At 43.9% G+C, this 18,271-nt stretch overlaps 1 protein-coding gene across 3 annotated transcripts in view; it reads right to left on the reverse strand.

Annotated features, from left to right (window-relative positions):
- The window catches only part of LOC112454078 (neurofilament medium polypeptide-like), a 95,254-nt gene that overhangs the window by 6,365 nt on the left and 70,618 nt on the right, over window positions 1-18,271 (reverse strand). For all 3 annotated transcript variants that reach the window (XM_025015275.1, XM_025015276.1, XM_025015277.1), the window contains exon 5: window positions 942-1,238. In XM_025015275.1, the coding sequence (XP_024871043.1) occupies window positions 942-1,238 (297 nt within the window). The remainder of the gene's footprint in view (window positions 1-941; window positions 1,239-18,271) is intronic.

Genomic DNA, 18,271 nt, shown 5'->3' on the forward strand with positions numbered 1-18,271 from the left:
GATGCTTTCTCAATTGATTCTACGTGCTGCGTCTTATTCGGTGGACTCCCCATATTTTCAGACGATAAATATTGCTTTACCGCCGGGCAGGCGCCTTTTGTTTCAATCTCAGCCGACGATAACATTTCAGCGTCGACTTTTTCATTATATCCGGCATCAGGCAATACGTTTATCTTCATTGGAACTTCACAGCTATTTATCTCGCTCTTTGTTTGACACTCCACGTCCGATAAAGCCTCATTCATAACTTTAGCCGTCGCAACAACGTCAGGAACTTCCTCCGCACCTTTACTCGGTGTACTTTTACTATCGCACTGCGTCGCTAGTGGCAGAGTTTCCTTCGCCCTATTCGCCTCACTTTTCTGACACTCCTTCATCGCGACATTGCCCTCTACTTTCAGCTCGGTCTCAGTTTCTTTATTATCACGGCTACTCCCTAACGTCTCCCCTACCTTTTTCACATCTTGAGATGTCTCGACTTCGATCTCAACCTCTACCACCGGCAGACACTTTACTTCCGCGAGGACAAAGGTCGCTTTCGTCGGGGGTAAGTTGTCGGGAGTAGAGGAATCAAGTGATGTCAGGGACGCGATAGCGGTGGTGATGGATTCGCTTGCGCGGCTCTCTTGGGGAAGAACATCCTCGCGGGACGACGGGTACGCGACGTCGGACGTTGGTGCCGGCGTCGATTCCTCCTCGTCGGCAGCCACGGCAGGCAGCTTGAGCGCCTCGGCCAGAGCTGTGGCGTTTGCCGCGGCCTGCCGAGCCTGCTGCAAGGGCGATGGATCTATCGGGGTCGGTGGTGGACTGGACGGGGGCGGGGACAGGAGGTCCTCACTGGCTTTCCTCTCAATGATAGACGGCGTCGCGACTGGTTGGACACGGTAGACGGGAATCTCTACCGGGTCCGTTACGGGGTGACCGCCGGCTGACTGACTGACCTCAACTATTTTTTTCTCGGCCTCGACTTTTTCGACCGCCTCCTCTTTCTTATCCTCGACGGACGGGACGGGAGTGGGGGCGGAGGGAGTGGGTTCCTTTTTCTTTTCCTCGACCGGGCTAGCGGCGACGGCGGCTGTTACTGCTGGCGACGATGCGGCAGCCTCTTCCTTCGGCTCGGCCGCGGCTGCTGCTGTCGGCGCGGCTACCTGCTCGTCCGCCGATGGACTGCTCGCTGCTGACTTCTCCTCCACCGGACTGCTCGCGGCGGCCGTTGCGTTCTCTGCGTCTTCACCACTCTGAACAATTGAGAGAACACGATGTCTTAGATATTTCATACGACGCAACTGATTGTGAAATTCTTATCTAATGCAAGTCAAAACTTTACATCTTAAAATTATTTGTTTTTATCACACAGTTTCATATAGAAAAATATTGATTGCAGTATTTATATCGTAGAAGTACAAAATGCATCATCTGCGCAAATAAGTTTTTTGTAAACAGATAATTAGTAGCGTCTCTATCTACACGAATTAAAAAATGGAGACAATAATTTCGCGCAGAGAAATATCTATTATCCAACGATTTCGGCAGTCGATCGGCTCTAAATTGAAGGTGAGTCGCCACGTCACGTGGATGCAGCGCGATGGCGGAAAATGTTAGTTCAGTCGAGCGCGATATTATTTTTTTGTTCGTCGCGAGGGGTGGCCGCCGACGATTGCAGCGTGCATTCTCTCGAGCCAAGGGTGAGCTCCGAGCGACTCAAATAAAAACGAGGGTGAACAGCTTAATGATACGTCGATGTGGAACGAAAGAGAGAGAAAGAGCGGTGTGTAGAGAGGCGTACGTACCCCTAGTGCACACGAGGGAGGTAAAAAGAGGGTGCGCGGTGGGGCGCCGAGTTACCAACGTTCTCACCCTTTAGGGGCCGTGTCAATCGTGTCACTGTGTCAATGAGCGTTTTTTTCTTTCTTTCCTCTTTTTTTTTTTTGAAGACGAAACGATCACGATTCTCTCTGTCAACAGCGCACGAAATAATAGAGATTTATCGCGAAATTTATTGTTGTACAAAGAACGGTTATTGCGCGAACAACGGACGTTAGGCGCGCCGATGAAAGAAGAGACGGACTCGGACGACGTGTGACGCGGCAAGTGCCGTATCGTTTATACGCATAATTCTGTTATCAGCTTGGTAACGTAATATGCAGAGATAGAAATGAAGAAGTGCGCAGCGGAATGAAAAGTAAAGGCACGTTCCGCCGACACACGCCGACGCGTTATTACGTTCAGAAATCCCTCGGACGTTTGTCACGTCCTTATACAGTAATTGAGATATATTTATTGCTACTGCAAACTGCTTGATCTATAAATAATATTTGCCACCGTCTTACAAGCTACCGCTTGATTTTCAATCCTTAACCCGTTATTAAACGTACGTGAAGAATATTTTTCGCGCGCAAAGATATAAAAAATAATGTTGCGAATATATAATTTTAATAATTAATAAATATTCGTAAGTGTGTATTAGAATAAATTTGCGTGAAAATACTTCGCTGCAACAATGCTAATATATGCAGGAATTTTATTTTTGTTGATTCACACATAACCATTTCGCTCGACGACTCGTTTGTTTGACTGTCATCATTAGTCTCCGCTTAGCGTGTGCCGAGAAACACTCTCGATAATACCTTTAGGCTTGCGCAACCTAAGGCGACGAGGACAGCCGAGACAAAATCAATTCTTGAAACCCGAGAGGGAAACAGAAACCGGACGTGAGAAACGCGCTGTGCGCTTTATTGTCCCGCGTTCCGTATCGATCGTCCCGGCGCCGCTTCTCCCGTCGTAAGGATTTTCCTATAAGATATAAGCCTTCTCCCGCTTAAAGAATTACAACGGTGCCCAACGGAGTGGCACTTAGGAAGGCATTTGTTGCAGCTTTTATGTCGGTTGTACCCGGGAATCACGATTTTATTCCTCTTGTGCAAAGAAAACTTCTCCTGCAAGGGAAGCCGTGAGAGAATGTTTTCGGTATATAATACAAAAGAGATGTAACTCGACGGCGCGGGCGTTCTCCTTCAAGCAATCTTCCGCAAACATAATCCTCTACTGCTTTTGCATCTTACGTTTAAAACAAATAAATAAATATCCTGCAGCTACAAAGATTTCATTTTTATTTCTTTTTATCGCAATTCTGTAACTGTAATGTCAATTCGGTGGTGATGCAATCGCATTTAATTTTTGCCGAGAATATTTTGCGAATATTTTATGAGAACTAGCCCCGTGTCAGGCGACCCGAAAATCCGCTCTAATTTCCTGAACCGAGGTACTCGCTCCAAATTCCGCGCGGAACTTTCCACTCAGGGATTCTTCCACTTCCGTGCGATGATATTTAAACGCAGCGCGCGCGTCACCGTCGGAGTGAAAGCGTCCGTAAATGGACGCTCGCGCCGCAAGAATTTGGCCTAATATCAAAACGTAAAAACGCACGACAAAACTGGCGAACGGCCAAGGGCCGTGCACCGTGGGGCATTGTCCGTAGAGGCGAGAAGGCAAGTGCCCGAGGTAATGAACTTCCGGCTGCTCGGCGTCCTCCTACGATGAAATCGATCGAGAAATTGCGGACCCGCTTCCCTATATACGCAATACCGAATTGCCATTGGCCGACGACCAATTCTGAGTAGGTTAACAGCGACTATTACGTATGCAATGTGCCAGGAAAAAATTGCATACCAATCGCCGATCTCTCTGCGGCAAAAAGAATACCCTCGATTCTTTTCCGGCAAAAATTTGCGATCTTTATCCTTGCGACTCATTCCTGATTCTTTTGTTTCGCAAACATCGCAAAGAAGTTTATTAGATAAATATATTTATAATACGAATAGATTTTATTTACAAAATATTATATCGTCCATTTAGCGAAAATTTAATGCATCGAGGTCTTCAGTGATCATTCAAGCAATCGTGAAATTTTCCGCTTAAGAAATATTACTTAAAAAAAGGTATTTCGTAGTCAAGAATATTCTATGAATAGCGAATGCATTCATTGCAAAAGCGAGCAAACAGAGAAAGCACAATACTTTCCCGATGCATAATATCTTTGTCGGTTCCGCGTTGAACGATGTTATTACAAGTATATTTCAACGAAGAGCGCAGTTTGCGACGTTTTCAACTGCTTGAAAGCCGGCCAAAGGGAATCAAGTTACTCACGTATTCCGAATATTTATCTTTCAATGTCGTTAAGTGATGCAGTAATACGCGCCAATTTGCAACAATTTCGCCGGAAAGTGCACCGCTTATATTAGCTGCTCCATTAACGTTACGCCGGCTAAACACGACGTCTCGCGTTTCCGACAGACAGAAGTGAGTTAATTTTGCGCTAACGGACGCCGGATAAATTTTTAATCGTCCCGTAAAACGCTGACGCTCGCGATATAAGCGTACTCCCCCCGCGCGACGAGCTATGGGGGATGAAACGGCCTGGGGCGCGGAAGAGTCGACGAAATGCCGTAACTTTCATGCCCTCGCGAGCACGTGGAACATTAGAAATGCATTAGCTCTTGCGGACACCTATCGCCCAGCGAGAGACGACCCTCGTAATCGAGACGACGCGATCTTTCAACAAACGTTCGCAAATCTTTGCCCTCTGATAAAGTTAAAAAAAAAACTTAATAGATCTGTAAAGCAAATGCTGATCATTACACGCATTTTTCTATTCTTCTTTGTTTCCTGTTTTCGAGTAAATCAGAAACCAGCTTCTTGTTTCATATTAATATTCTTCATATATAATAGATATATATTTAACAAAAATCTGTTTTCAGTTTCTAATTGTAATTATAATTTTTATATTAAATTCGCGGATATTAGAAACTTAAAAAATTGATTTTTCAACAAAGGACATTTTTCAGAAGAAGAGAATTTGGGAAATTTCTTGTCAGTAACGTAATAACGTGTCGTGTTTATTCGACCGTGCGAATTATCCTGCGTGCCATCCGCGCCCACGACAGCTGGCGTTCGCCAGCACCAAAATCAATTTCCTGTTTGGGAAAAAATTAGTTGGAGCAGAGCGACTGGCTGAAACAATCTCGTTCTGTCACATTGATACGGTAATATTCTGCCGAATTATAAGTGAGCAGATTTTTCGAAATGTTAATGCCATAAAAATAATATCATATTTCATTAAAATCTTTGCTTCTTAAAAGCTTTCATGAACGAGCTCCTAAGGTCACAACGGTAAACTGTCATTATGTACAATTCTGAACTTTATGTCCCTTAGAACGGGATCTGATGGCCGCAGGACGAAAACGGAGCAGGCAGGCAACAGCTACGCCATCGACGTTCCGGAAGTAATCTTGCGTATTTAACGAGCGTGACTTAGACAATAGCTACGCTAATGATTCGCAGGTGTTTCGCGAGAGACTCATTGACGTATATCGATGCGCGGCGTGTTCCGCGAATGACATGTTCATCGGACACGCTCCGTATATGCGGGCGTCGCCGTCATCGTCTCTCTTAATACGCCGATCGAGAAGCGGCGATATATGTGTACCGCGTCTGGAAGACGCCGGGCTCGCGATGCACGCGAGCAACAAAATATAGCGTTTGTTTTAACTTCGCCATTCTTTCGCGGATATAAATTACGGGCATTTATCCGGTTCACCGGAGCATGTCCGCCAGCAATATCGCGCGCACCGGTAAACAACGCAAACGCGATCGGCGCGAGGGAGAGGCGCGCGTTTCGATGTATGCGTGAACGTCGAAAAACGCCCGATAGTCATAGTCGTAGAAAGAGAGAAAGAAAGAGAACCCCTCTATTGTTCCGTCGTATCTCTGCGCATCGATATGAAACGTTTCGAAATGCTCGTCGTTCCGCTTCCACCGTGTGCACGACCGATTTCGCCATTGATTTAATGCGATTGTGAGATAAATCGGCAATCAGTTCGACGATCCACTTACAGTTTACTTCCCGCTGAGTATCGTATCGTAATGCTGGCGTAGTACGATCGAGAAGCGTTGCGAAATACTGGACTAAACTCTCATTGAATTTGCGGAGAACACCCTGCATTTAGAGAGCTAATAAAAACTTCGAGATATCGCGATTAAATTTCATTTTAATTAACCTTCGCGGTATCGACTTTCCTTGGTTCGCGTTAAATACTGCGCGCTTAGTTCCGCGCTTATAGCTTCGAGATCGGCTTCAGCGAACGAGTAGGAGCGAGGTCGCAGTCGATTTCCTCCTGACGGCTCTTGGGCTTTTCGTAAGGCGCTTGGCACGCGACTCGAGCGTCGGCTAACAATCCCGCGTAGATAGAAATCTGACACGAAAGCCGACGCGAGAAGCTAGCTCGCAGCCGGCGTGTAAACGGCTCTTTAGGTCGCGGCGAGCGTCTCGCGTGTTTCACGCTTCGCGGTGGCGAGAGGTCCGAGAAACGTATCCGTGTATGTTGGCCGTGCTGACCGTGCATAAGACCTAAGTACACGTCGTACCACCGTAAATTGAGGCGTTCGGCGCGCAGGAACGAGAGAGGTCCGTGATCCGCAAGATCCACATTTACACGCGGCTTAATATCCCGAAGAGATACCTTTGCAAATTCGCGGACGTACCTTCATTTGTACCGACGGACCCTTCAATTCGCGCGACAAAAGAGTTATCAACTGAAAATTGTTGATTCAAGCACTCGGCCGGAGTTTATAAATTTTCCCACAAATGTCAGTTCCTCGCCGGGCTTCCTGGCCTTGGGATAATTCGCCGTCCGGGGATAAACGTTCGTATGGATAAAACGGCTCGGCATGATAATTTAATCTCGCAGCACACCTCGCCCCCGGCACGAACGAGTCGCCGCGCGCCGCTTTCCGCTCGGTGAGCCGGGTCGTAATAAATTTCGATAAATCTCGTTGGAAATTCATAGCTAATCAAGGATTTAACGCGCGCTTTGAGCGCCGGCTGGGCATAAATTGTATTTTTCCCCGTGGGCTATCATAATACTAAAATTCAACCCTAGCGGAAACCATGCCAGCCGTCCCGCAATCCATCCATCCCTGATAATGACCTATACAACCGCGAGTGCCTTGCTCCGCGTCCCGCCGATGCCGTTGAGAGAGGTCAAGCGAAAACACTAAATAAAATACTTTAGAAAGGAGAGAAGTTTCATAGATCGTAAATTATGTCGTCGCGTCGTTGTGCATTATGAAACTACTCCCGCTGGTGCGATCACGCCCCATGCGACGACGCTCGAATAAACTGCGAAGCTGGGAGCTCCACCAAGGAGCGCAGCAGCGTTGATCTTTAGTCTCGAATAAATCGCTATTTTGGCACCGCTGACGCCTCCGGTCGACGAGCCTCGCGCCTCGTCTCAAGAAAGCATTCCATCGCTTTTCCCTCGCGCGCCTTCGCGTTCCTATGCTCCTTCGTTCTATTTTCGCGCGCGCCTCTCGCATCTCGCGCGCGAGCACAAGAGTGTCGGTTTACCGTGACGGATATTCCATCCATTTAAATTTAACCGCGCGCGTATTCACCAATTAGGTATTCATTTATCGCCTAAACGTTAACGTTAGAAGCAAAATTAATTTCAAAAAAAAAGATTACTAAAAAAAATTGAGCGCGCTAATAGAGTTTACTGTACCGTGGGTGGTTTTGCATTCTCTTCCTGCGCAGCTACCGGAACTGCAGTAATGCCCAATAGTGGAACGTAAGCTAATATTCTCCGAGTTCCGCATGCAAGGGCACTCGCCGCCCTGCACATGCCATTGCCCAAACTGCGCCCCGCTCTTAGGATGTATTCCATCTCGAGATAAATCTTCAATTAATCCTGTGCGTGCAATTCTCAGATTTTAACTTCGCCACTAAGATCTCTTCTCCCCGGCTGATGTTACAATGAACGATCGAGATTCTTATAATTCTTATAACAAATTATTCGTTTAAATAACTTGTAGATTATAGTCACGATTTATATTCTTGAAGCAATTAAGATATGAATCTTGCTTATTGCGGATATGCGAAGGAGTCAAATAACCGAAAGCGTGTGTTAATTTTTAAATTAAGAATCTTGAAAATATTTGGATTAATTCGTAATTATAATAAGTATAAAATATTTGTTTAATATTGCACAATAAAATATTTACAGAACATCATCATATCGAGCAGCGTTCTGTCACACGCGTATTTGCTTCGTCAAGTACGTCAAATACGATTATATATCGATCTATACTTAGAAAACTGGAGATTGCTTCTATATGTTCAGACTGGATAGTTTGCCACTCCCTATTAATAGAACTGAATCACCAAGCGAATAATTTATTCTACGTAGAAAAAGTTTCTATCGGGATAAATCGTGGAAAAAAAATCACAATTAGCATCAAATTGGGTCAAAATTACACGACATGAAATAAAATAATAATGAACATGTTTAAATATCCTTCACTAATCATTATTTTTAATGACGCAACACTTAGTTTGTTCAAATGTGAACTTTAAATCACATATTGCGTTGTGAAATATCCACAACAGGGAAATGTGTCAACACCGGAAGACCTCGATCGTCCATGAACATCAGCATATCATAATTGCGACACTACCTTTATCACACGCGCGCACGCAAACACAAGTGACAAGAACGGAGGCAGATCCGTACTAACTGTTCGCCGTTGGCGAACTACTTGGACCAAGCTACGAGTTCAGTCAGGGTTTATATAGAGGATCGTCCCACGTCTCCTAGCGAAAGAAGAGAAGCGAGAGTCACACGTTGAAAGAGAGAAAGAGAGAGAAACTCACGAGAGGAGTTAGGAGTTAGTCACTAGCGGCAAGTAACTAGAGATGTAAGGTAACACTAATTGTGAGTTAATGTATACAAATGATTGAATTGTACGAGAAAAGACACATTTCAGAGCTGATTAATCAATCAAATTATTATTTCTAATATTTTATTATTAATATTTAACGCCAAAGTTCATAAATGTAAATAAATTCATTCAAAAATAGCAAGATTCTGTTTCCAGAATCTTAATTTCTTTCTCGAAGAAAAGATTCAGATCGCTGTTTAATTATTTCAAGATTGGCGTGTTTCGCTTTAAAATTACACACGGATAAAATTAAAATAGTATAAATTAATATGTGCAATTTTAAGACGTTATCTCTGGAACGAAAACTGTAGAAGATACTTATATTTTTATGCACATAAATTTACTCGGGGCCCTAAATATTCACGTTTTTTTCCGAGATGGCTTCAAAATACACATAATTATACATAAGTACACATGTCGTGCCAGAGGAGTCCGATTCCCCGGCGAGATACGAGGCAAAGAACGAAGAAAGCTGATCCGCGCGTCTTTGTATAACGGGTAGTTGCAAAGCTTTCGAGCGAGCGAGCAAGCAAGATAGTGGAATTAGGGACAAGAACACGAACGAAGAGAAGGGAAAGCGTACTACCTACGTGGTGAAATTAGGAAGAGAAAGATCCTCGAGCATACCGGGGCGATACAAGAGCGACAAAGTGCAGTAAAAGAGGCGAAGTGTTGACGGTACCCGAAGAGGAGAGAAAAGGGGAGTCCGATTCATCCTAGAAACGCACAGCTGCTAACCAATGCGTCGCCACGGACGAAAAATTTACGCCGCAAAACCGCCGCGCGGTTTCTATTCTTGGACGACCGAGACAGGAAGACAGGGAGACGGAGAACGCGCTAAATGGAAGAAACGGGTGGAACGACGACGGAAATATGCATTTCTTCTTATTAGCACTGAATTTATACCTATCCCTGCCGCAACGATTTCTATGAATATATTATACAGATGGCAAGTTTTATTTCTTTAATCTTAATATTAAACATTTTTTTTCCTTTTTGAAAAAAATACTTCATAACATTTTCTGGTCCATAAAATGTTCTGTCCCTCATTATACTGCACGTATTATGTTTCGCGAAGAAAGCGAATTATCACAACAAAAAGAATGTGCCTGTAACAAATAACAGGTCGCGTAATCTATTGCGGTGTAACAAAACCAATGTTATCGCTGCGCGATAAATGATAAATATGTCCGATAAATATTCCTTGAACAACGTGGTTCTTCAACAGCGTATTTTAAAGACGACAGACGCTCGCTTGAAAACGCAACACCGCGGATTTACGAGAAAGCGAATCGCGATAAGGTCGCAAGTCGTAGAAATAGTTGGACGGCATCCAAACCAGCTGAGTTTATCGTGGACTTTATTGTTCCGCTTTTGCCAGTTGGTACAAACACGCGAGAGAACGCGACCCGTTCGGAAGGCCGAAAATAATCGCGGATGTCGTAAAGAATATTGTCGCGAACGCGGCGACAACATAATTTCCGATTTCTCTCGAAAAACGGGAGCGCAGTATCCATTTATCTCTCGTCGCGCTGCGCTTCGACGCGAGCTTATCAAATCTCGCGGTGGCTGAAATAACCATGACGCGCGGAGTCGTCGGAATAACCGCGATAAATGAAATTCGCATCAAAGTGATCTTGCGAAATTGAGCGCGCATTTCCTCTAACAAAGGATAACAAATTTGTTTTAAAGCTCAATTATCCGGACATTGAAACGTTTTAAAATTTACGTCGATGATAAATGGGGAGGAGGGGGACTCCCGTAAAATCTCTCTCGAAATTAACTCCAAAGTTATTGCGGAACCTCTGGCTGGAAAACCGTGCAGTCTAAACACGAGATGCACTCTTTTGGCACAGCTTCGATGCGGAATCGTTGGCGGCAGCATCGACTGCGAGCCTCAATATTATTCTTAGACGAAGAGACGAAGAGGAAAGAGGAAGCTTACCGAGAGGGATACTCGGACGGATATCAAGCGAGCGTTCAAACAGATGGAGTCGTTACTATGTCGGGAGAAGTAGTCAAATGACTCTTCATTATGAGCATTCTAATAATTACCGATAACGAAGAAAGGCATACGTGTTAAATAGCGGGGTTAAGAGCTACTTTCTTGGCTTACTGCCCCGCGAAAAAAAAAGGAAAATGCTGCTCTGTCGCATTGCCATCGTGTAAGTGTGCTAAAAAAATTATTCGAACGGGAATTTTAAAAAAACATGGGTTGTTCCGAATAATACGTACGCTTCAAATTAGGACTGCAAAATTTATCACGATTATTCATATCTATTGAATTTATATTTTCTATTGAATCGCACGCGGTGCTACACATGTAAATCTGTACGTCATCGTTGAGTGTCCACATATTTCGGAGTTGAAATTTTTCGAGAGTGCATGCACCAGCCAACAGTTATTCTGGATCGGAAGAGCATATTTCCGAAATAAAAACGAGGTGAATCGTTTCCTGCAACGGCCAGGGATGCAAACACATAAATCACATTTCAATTTTCGCTCGTTAGTCGAGCTTTTGCTTCCCACCGCGCGCTATATCGATCAACCTGCCGGCGATACAGTCATAACGAATATGTCAGTAGTGTTTCACCCATTCAATTCCGCTATAATCCGCTTTTCGGATCAACACTACTCTCCGCCTTTACTCTGCGCATTCTCCACGCGACGAAACGAAAGATAAAAATTCGAGGACTTAACGAGTGTATATTTTGACACGTATGTCCACTCGATGGTGTAAAGTCGACGTTGAGCTACTCAATTCTAGATTGTGGCTCATGTATAAAAGGGTCCGATGAACGAAGCTTATCTTGGGACTTCACGTATCGAGACTATTTTTATTTTTGCGACCAAGTTCGAGCGCGACGATAACCTGCGAATTACAAGTATTTAAAAAACAACATATTCATATAAAATTGTTTAAATTTTGTATGCGGGAAAGATTCACGTAAATGTACGCCCTGAATTACAAGCATTTAAATATTTAAACACTTTTGGTAGAAAATACGTGCGCGACCTGCAGTTGCAACGACATCAGCGTTAATGTTACAGATAGAAACACATATATGCACTCTCGTATATTCACCCTCTTATCCGTCTTCTTCAGCCTTTCGAGAGCCGTGAAGCGCAACAAGAGGGGTGTGCACGAAAGGTAGATATCGATTTTATCACTCTACATGTGTCGATTCTACGTAGAATTGTGTGAGATTCGAGAAGGTTGAGGATTAACCGTACACATAACGAAATGGAAGCGAACAATACACGAAGTGATTAAACTAACAGAAAATTTAGCGAATATGTTAAATAAATTATTTCTTAAAAATCATTTGCGCAATTTCTTGTTTTAAGCAATCAATGCGTAAAACCTTATTTTCAAGAATTCTCTTTCCCACAGTTTTGTATAATTTATCCTCTCGCAAACATTGACATACACTTCCAATAATTGTTTCCTCAGCTGCGGGAAGCGTACTAAAATAATTAAACACGAGTCATAAAAAAATGCACGTGCGATGGTTGAGTTTCGTGTTTCTTCGGTATCCGAAAAAAAATCACGTCCTTCACAGGAGAGCAGCATTACGAGGAGCACGAACATGACCATCGGCAGCATGTGTGAAATCTTGACTACGTGCGGTCGAGGCCAGCTATCTTGCATAATTGAGAATCACTACCGCGTCTCTCGGGCACGTCTCCCGATGATGCTAAGCACTGGAAACCACGTTCCTCAATGAATACTGAACCATGCATTCATGGTCCATCCATTTCCGCAGACGCGCGATTCTCGAAGGGCAAGAAGCTCTTAATACAAGAGAATCAGAATAGGTACTCGAAATATAAAGGAAGGATACTCGAAAGAATCCTGTTAAGCGATATTTTAAATTGACGAAACAAATATCTTACAAACTATTAAAGCTACTTTTGATCATCGTATTTTGACTGATAATCTACAGTATCCTAACGAATATGGCGAATAAGAAATAATTGCATGCGAGACGCGCGCTGATGTATATAGAAACAATCGTATCGCGGAGCAACATTTGTTTCGCGATCACGTAGGAGTCTTTTATCGTCGTCCGAGAAAAGTTGAATTTGCGGTCGCGGAAAATCGGGGAAATCCCGCTTGGCAATATCCCGACAATGTGAAACTCGGCAGAACGGCTCGCAATCTCGTGGGAGGATTCGCTCCCGGTAGCAGAAATGGGGCTCATCGATTCGAAACTACAGCGAAAAAGCGACGGCGCGGGCGGGCGGCGGCGCCGGAGGTTCAGTGCGAAGAAAACGTAAGGAAGACTGATAAAGTGCAAACTGGAGCGAAAGATGACCGTCGTGATCTACCGACATAAATCCGCAATTCACCGAGTTTTCCTCGGTCCCAAACGAGCAAGAACGAACAAAGAGAGGGAAGACATTGCCGCATCCACGGCAAAAAGCTTCGCTCTTGTAATCTCTGAACGTGAGGTCAGTGATACGTCGCGGTTCTCAAAGGAAGCAATATCTCGAGCAAATGACACCGAGCTGCTCTCTCTCTCGGCGATACTTGATTGAACAAGTCACCCGGTGTCGCAAAAAAAAAACACAAATAATAGAATAATACTCGGAGTTTCTAACAGAATTCGAAACCTGTTTCCTCGCGGAAATAGCGACGGTTTCTCAGTTTTTGTAAACTACCACGAAAGGACTAATTCTCGTTTATCTTCCCTAAAAGAAACGTGCCCGTTTGTGAGAACGTTTGCGGCTAGAATTTTTATCTCGTGGAAATCGGCTCTCGCATGAAAGAAAGATAAGAGCTAGGGACTTCGAAAACTCTTGTCTGCAATCTCGAGGCGTAATCTCAATCGTGGAAAAAAAAATTTAAAGGGGAACGACACAAAGCAAAAATTTCGAGACAATGAATTAGATACTCTTCAGTGTTGGTTCTTCAATTTTATCAAAATCAGTACTTCAGTTTAATAAAGAAGAAAAAAAGATGGCCAAAGAGAAAATCAATAAAAATATAAAGATCAAATTGTGGAAAGCGAACCAATGTCGTCACCTTCGCTCTCCATAAAATTCCATAATTTGAAATTTCTCGACGAAATGATAAAAAGCACTTCGAGAGAAATAAGGTACAAAAAAGGAAAAGGGCGCGACAAAAATTGCGACAGTTGCCGACTGAAAATCTCGTGAAACTAGTACGACTCGAATCGCATTTCGAAGTTGCCGTACTTGGCAGTTTCGCAGGGCGAGTCATTCTCAAGCGAGCGCTTGAGTTTCCGAGAGTACCGACCTTCGCAGTTTCGACCTTCACTGACGCGACACGGCGCGGGCCCGGGAGTCGTTCTCGTCCACGAATAAGAGAAGAAAAATAACTCGAATGGAAAACTCGTTATCGAGTGTCTCTCCGTCCCGCGCGGAGAGCATCCGCTGCGCGCAGCTTTCAGAGACGCGTCAAGGGCCATCAGACGCGAGAATTTCACCTCACGGGAAATCACGCGACGACCAGGTTGGCACATCCGATCGCAATTAACAGACGAACTTTTAATGAAACCGAACGATCGATTCGCGCGATCTCTTTTTTTTCCTTTCCTTTCTTTCTTGCCGCGAAGGCGCCAGTCTGTGAAAACCGCGAGTAGGAATTTATCGTCGCGCGCACAGGCGACACAATTCAATTCTGTCAACTCGCAGTTCGGGAAAATTAATTAACAGTAATTAACAGCGTACCTTCTAAATTGATTATTGACAATATTATTGGCATTATTGGCATTCGTTGCGAGAGATCGCTTTCAAATTGTATGTAATATCTTGTTTATACGTATGGGGCAAATGTCGATACTTTAATCCTGATTAGCACTAAGCCTATTAGCAACTACGATATTTATGATAGATCGTACATGTGCGAAATAATTGATTCGCTATATATGTTAATCGATAATTATCACACACTGCAGATTGCGAGAGATAACCGCGCGATATAACTACGCGGTTTTATTTCACTAACGTAGAGAGGAGGCGGGGGTTCTTTATTAGCACGTTATGGGAGGCTGTTAGGTGAATCGCAGACACATAAAAGGCCGGTAAAGGCCATACCCATTACCCGACCAAGCACCGATTCCGCTTCCGCGTTCGTGAATAACAAGCGCCGCGAGATATCACTCGAACGTGCATTTTTACCGATCGGAGTTGCAAAAATATGCCTCTTACGCTTCTTCGTAAGAATGCTCGTAAAACGTAACAGTAACGCCGGCTTAGCTCGCGCTTCGCTCCTTAAATCCAACCGCATCCGATGTTTATACGGCACTTAGGAAAGTGATGGCAGGAATACAGAGAATCCTTTACATCTTACGTCTTTTGTCCGGCGCATGATAATACGAGAGGAAACCGAAAGAAAAGCGGTTACTTAGCAATCATATTATGCGATGTCGCAAGAAAGAACTTTCGACATTGTAAGACACACGTGTATGAACACATATCGGAGCTTTTTCAAAATATGACTCCGAAAGCTCCCTTTTCGCAGTTTTCTCGCGATTCAATTAATACGCAAAGGGGATCGCGCATCGAGTCTTTTGTTCATATTCGAGAATGGATCGAATCTCACGTCGGCACGGTCGCCGAATGCGAAAAGCCCCGGTAGCCCCGTCGGTCGGCATGGCAACAGCTCCGAGCGTCCCGGCGTCGGGACGCTCGATACTAGACGACGACGGCCGTGGCGGTAGCGGCGGCGGTGATGGTGGCAGCGATGGTGACGGCGGCGGCGGCGGCGGCGGTGGCGGTGGCGGTGTCGGCGACGACGACGATGACGACGACGCCCAAATCCGAAAGGACGAGTGCGCGATGGGCGTTAGACGTGGAGCGTAAATTCGCCACCGCGTATTTCAGATCGCGATTCGCACGCAATCGTTCCCTATGACATCATTACTTACCCTCTGGGCCCCCCCCCCCCCCCGCATGCATGCACGAGAAATACGTGCATGGGCGCCACGAGGTCTCGCAACGATGGCAACGACACGCTGCAAAACAATGTTGCGCGAAAATGACAGTCCGATAACCGGCGTGTCGATTTTCGGCCCTCACTTTCGGCCCGCGGCGAGTTGATCAAACAGAATTCGATATACTTGATAAAGTAGTCTGTGAATTCTATGCGCGTACCAATTTCACAATGTAAATGTAATAATAAAGAATTAATGCTAGAGCTCAATTAACATATAAAGCATCTTCCTTTATATATCTGTACCTTAGAGGTAAAGTATTTCTAGTCTTTGCCAAAATGGAGTTAATACATTTTTCAACATAACAGGAGTAAACTTAAATCGTACAATGGTAAAGCGTCTTATGTCTATTATTACTAGTTCCTAAGATACAATGTTTAGAAAATCGTTTTTTATAGTGCTTAATTTTTAAACCAAATAAAACGTGTTATTGGTAGTTGCACTATTAAACATGTCAGTTAAACTACTTTATTAAAAACTTAATAAATCAAATTAATATTTTTATTGTATATTCAAAAATATATACATATATCATTACACTATTTAAAACTTTAAACCTTGTTTTCTCGAAATGTTCAAAAATGGACATACGATCCTTTACCTCTAAGGTGCAGACATAAGTATAAACTTAAAATATTTTTATGACATCATTTTGAACTTTATAATATGTGTGACCTCAGTGATCTTCGTAAAATACTTTTTATGTGCGTTCCATATGATATCGCAGTAAATGCGCTCGTATGAAATGTTCATTTTTATCAGCGCCGTCGCTGACGCATTGACGGTATTAAAGCGTGTCAGGAAACTGACATAAAAGACATGAATAAAAGAGGGATACCGGCGAAGAAATAAAAACGAGTCACATTTTAAATTCATGTGCAGATCGACGAACGTTTCTCCACAGTAACAAGGTCTTTAAACTGACACACTTCGGCTAAATTCAAACCGCGATTAATAACAAATGAGAAACAGGAAGGCAGAACGGGGTTAGGGTCGGTCTCTCCTCGATCGTCATATTTCGGTGAAAAACACGAATAATACTCGCGATCAAGGTGCGATATATTTTTTCATTGTGCTCGGCGATATCAATCTGTTTATGAATGCAGGTATATCTTCCGCGCATTTGCAAAATTAGTTTTCCTGGCTTGCACCGACACGTATTTATTTCCTCCCCTTCTCGCCCTCCCGCAATCCCCGTCACTTCTTCCGGTATCGTTATACGGGAGTAAATTGGAGTCGCTGGCAGGAGAAACGTCGGCTCTTTCATCAAAATGTGAGGCTCCTTCGTGGCTTATGGCGAGAGCGGTGCGTAGTTTTTTTTTCATCTTCCCCGCTACTCTAAGAGGGATGCACTTGATTAACTTCCCTGAAGGAAACCCTTCGTCTTTCACCGACCGTCTGCTTTCGATCACCTCATTTACATTATAAAGTTTCTCAAAAGGCACGTGTGCCCCCCTAAGATAAGGACGCAGAAGAAAATACACAGCCACATTTATCGTCAAGCTGTTTAATCGTTCTAGGAAAAACTTTAAAGATTCAGGAACTCCACCAACTCTTTTGTCAATGCGTGATACATTCGATATTTCCATTTCCTACATTTTGAATTTTTAGAGTAAACTCTTAATAGAAATTGAAGAGGAAGTAAACGTTTCAGTTTGACAGACTTCAGGTGATAACCAAGAATTGCTCGATAGAAATTTTTCTTCTGTTGACCGTCCGTCTCGTTATCGGTCGTGACGAAAAGAGTGAACTACGACTAGACCAATATTTGACGGGAAAGGCTGGCCGCAAGATTATAGCTATCCATGAACCTCGTCGCGCCGCCTAGACCACCATAGAAATTCGCGGAAACCGAGCGGAATTCTGTCCCGAGACGGAAATTAACGTCATGTTCTTCCACGTACTCCCTATATCTAATAATAAAAATGTAACATTGAAAAAAATATTAATACTGCATTAAAAGTATTTCGATGTATTCTACATTCGTGTTACACTCTCGATAAAACCCTTACTGTAAATTGACAAAAAGATTACTTTTACTTGTGCTCGTAATACTTTTTTCCTTCTTTTTGCAGAAACACATTTGAGTTTTTGTAGCCAATGCGAAGAATGATCGACTGATTGAAAAAGACAGCAACAAAACGAAACATTTGCCGTTGACAGCAGGTTCTCCGGATAATCTGTTTTAATCCGAACAACCTTCGGATGGCTTTCAGACACGTCCGAGAGGAGGACCTTCGGCAGTCTTGGCCGCTCGCCAAGCACTCCGAGTCTGATTAGCTTGTAATTGCGTATTGTTTTCCCCGCAGTGAAGTAAGAACCGTGCGACGGACAAGGAAAAGAAGAGAATATAAAGGAGAACGAGATGATGTCAAGCTTCGAGTTCTTGAAATCTACGAAAGATTGCTCTTCACCGAGTTAAGCTCCTCGAGAGACTACTTGCCTCAGTAATGACGGAGGAAACCGCGAAATAGCACAAGACAATTCAGCGACTTTAGAATTATTCAGTTAGCGTAACTAAAATACTTTGGTTA

This window comes from Temnothorax curvispinosus, unplaced genomic scaffold (assembly GCF_003070985.1).
Source record: "Temnothorax curvispinosus isolate PA1 unplaced genomic scaffold, ASM307098v1 QBEX01004775.1, whole genome shotgun sequence".
Lineage (NCBI taxonomy): Eukaryota > Metazoa > Arthropoda > Insecta > Hymenoptera > Formicidae > Temnothorax > Temnothorax curvispinosus.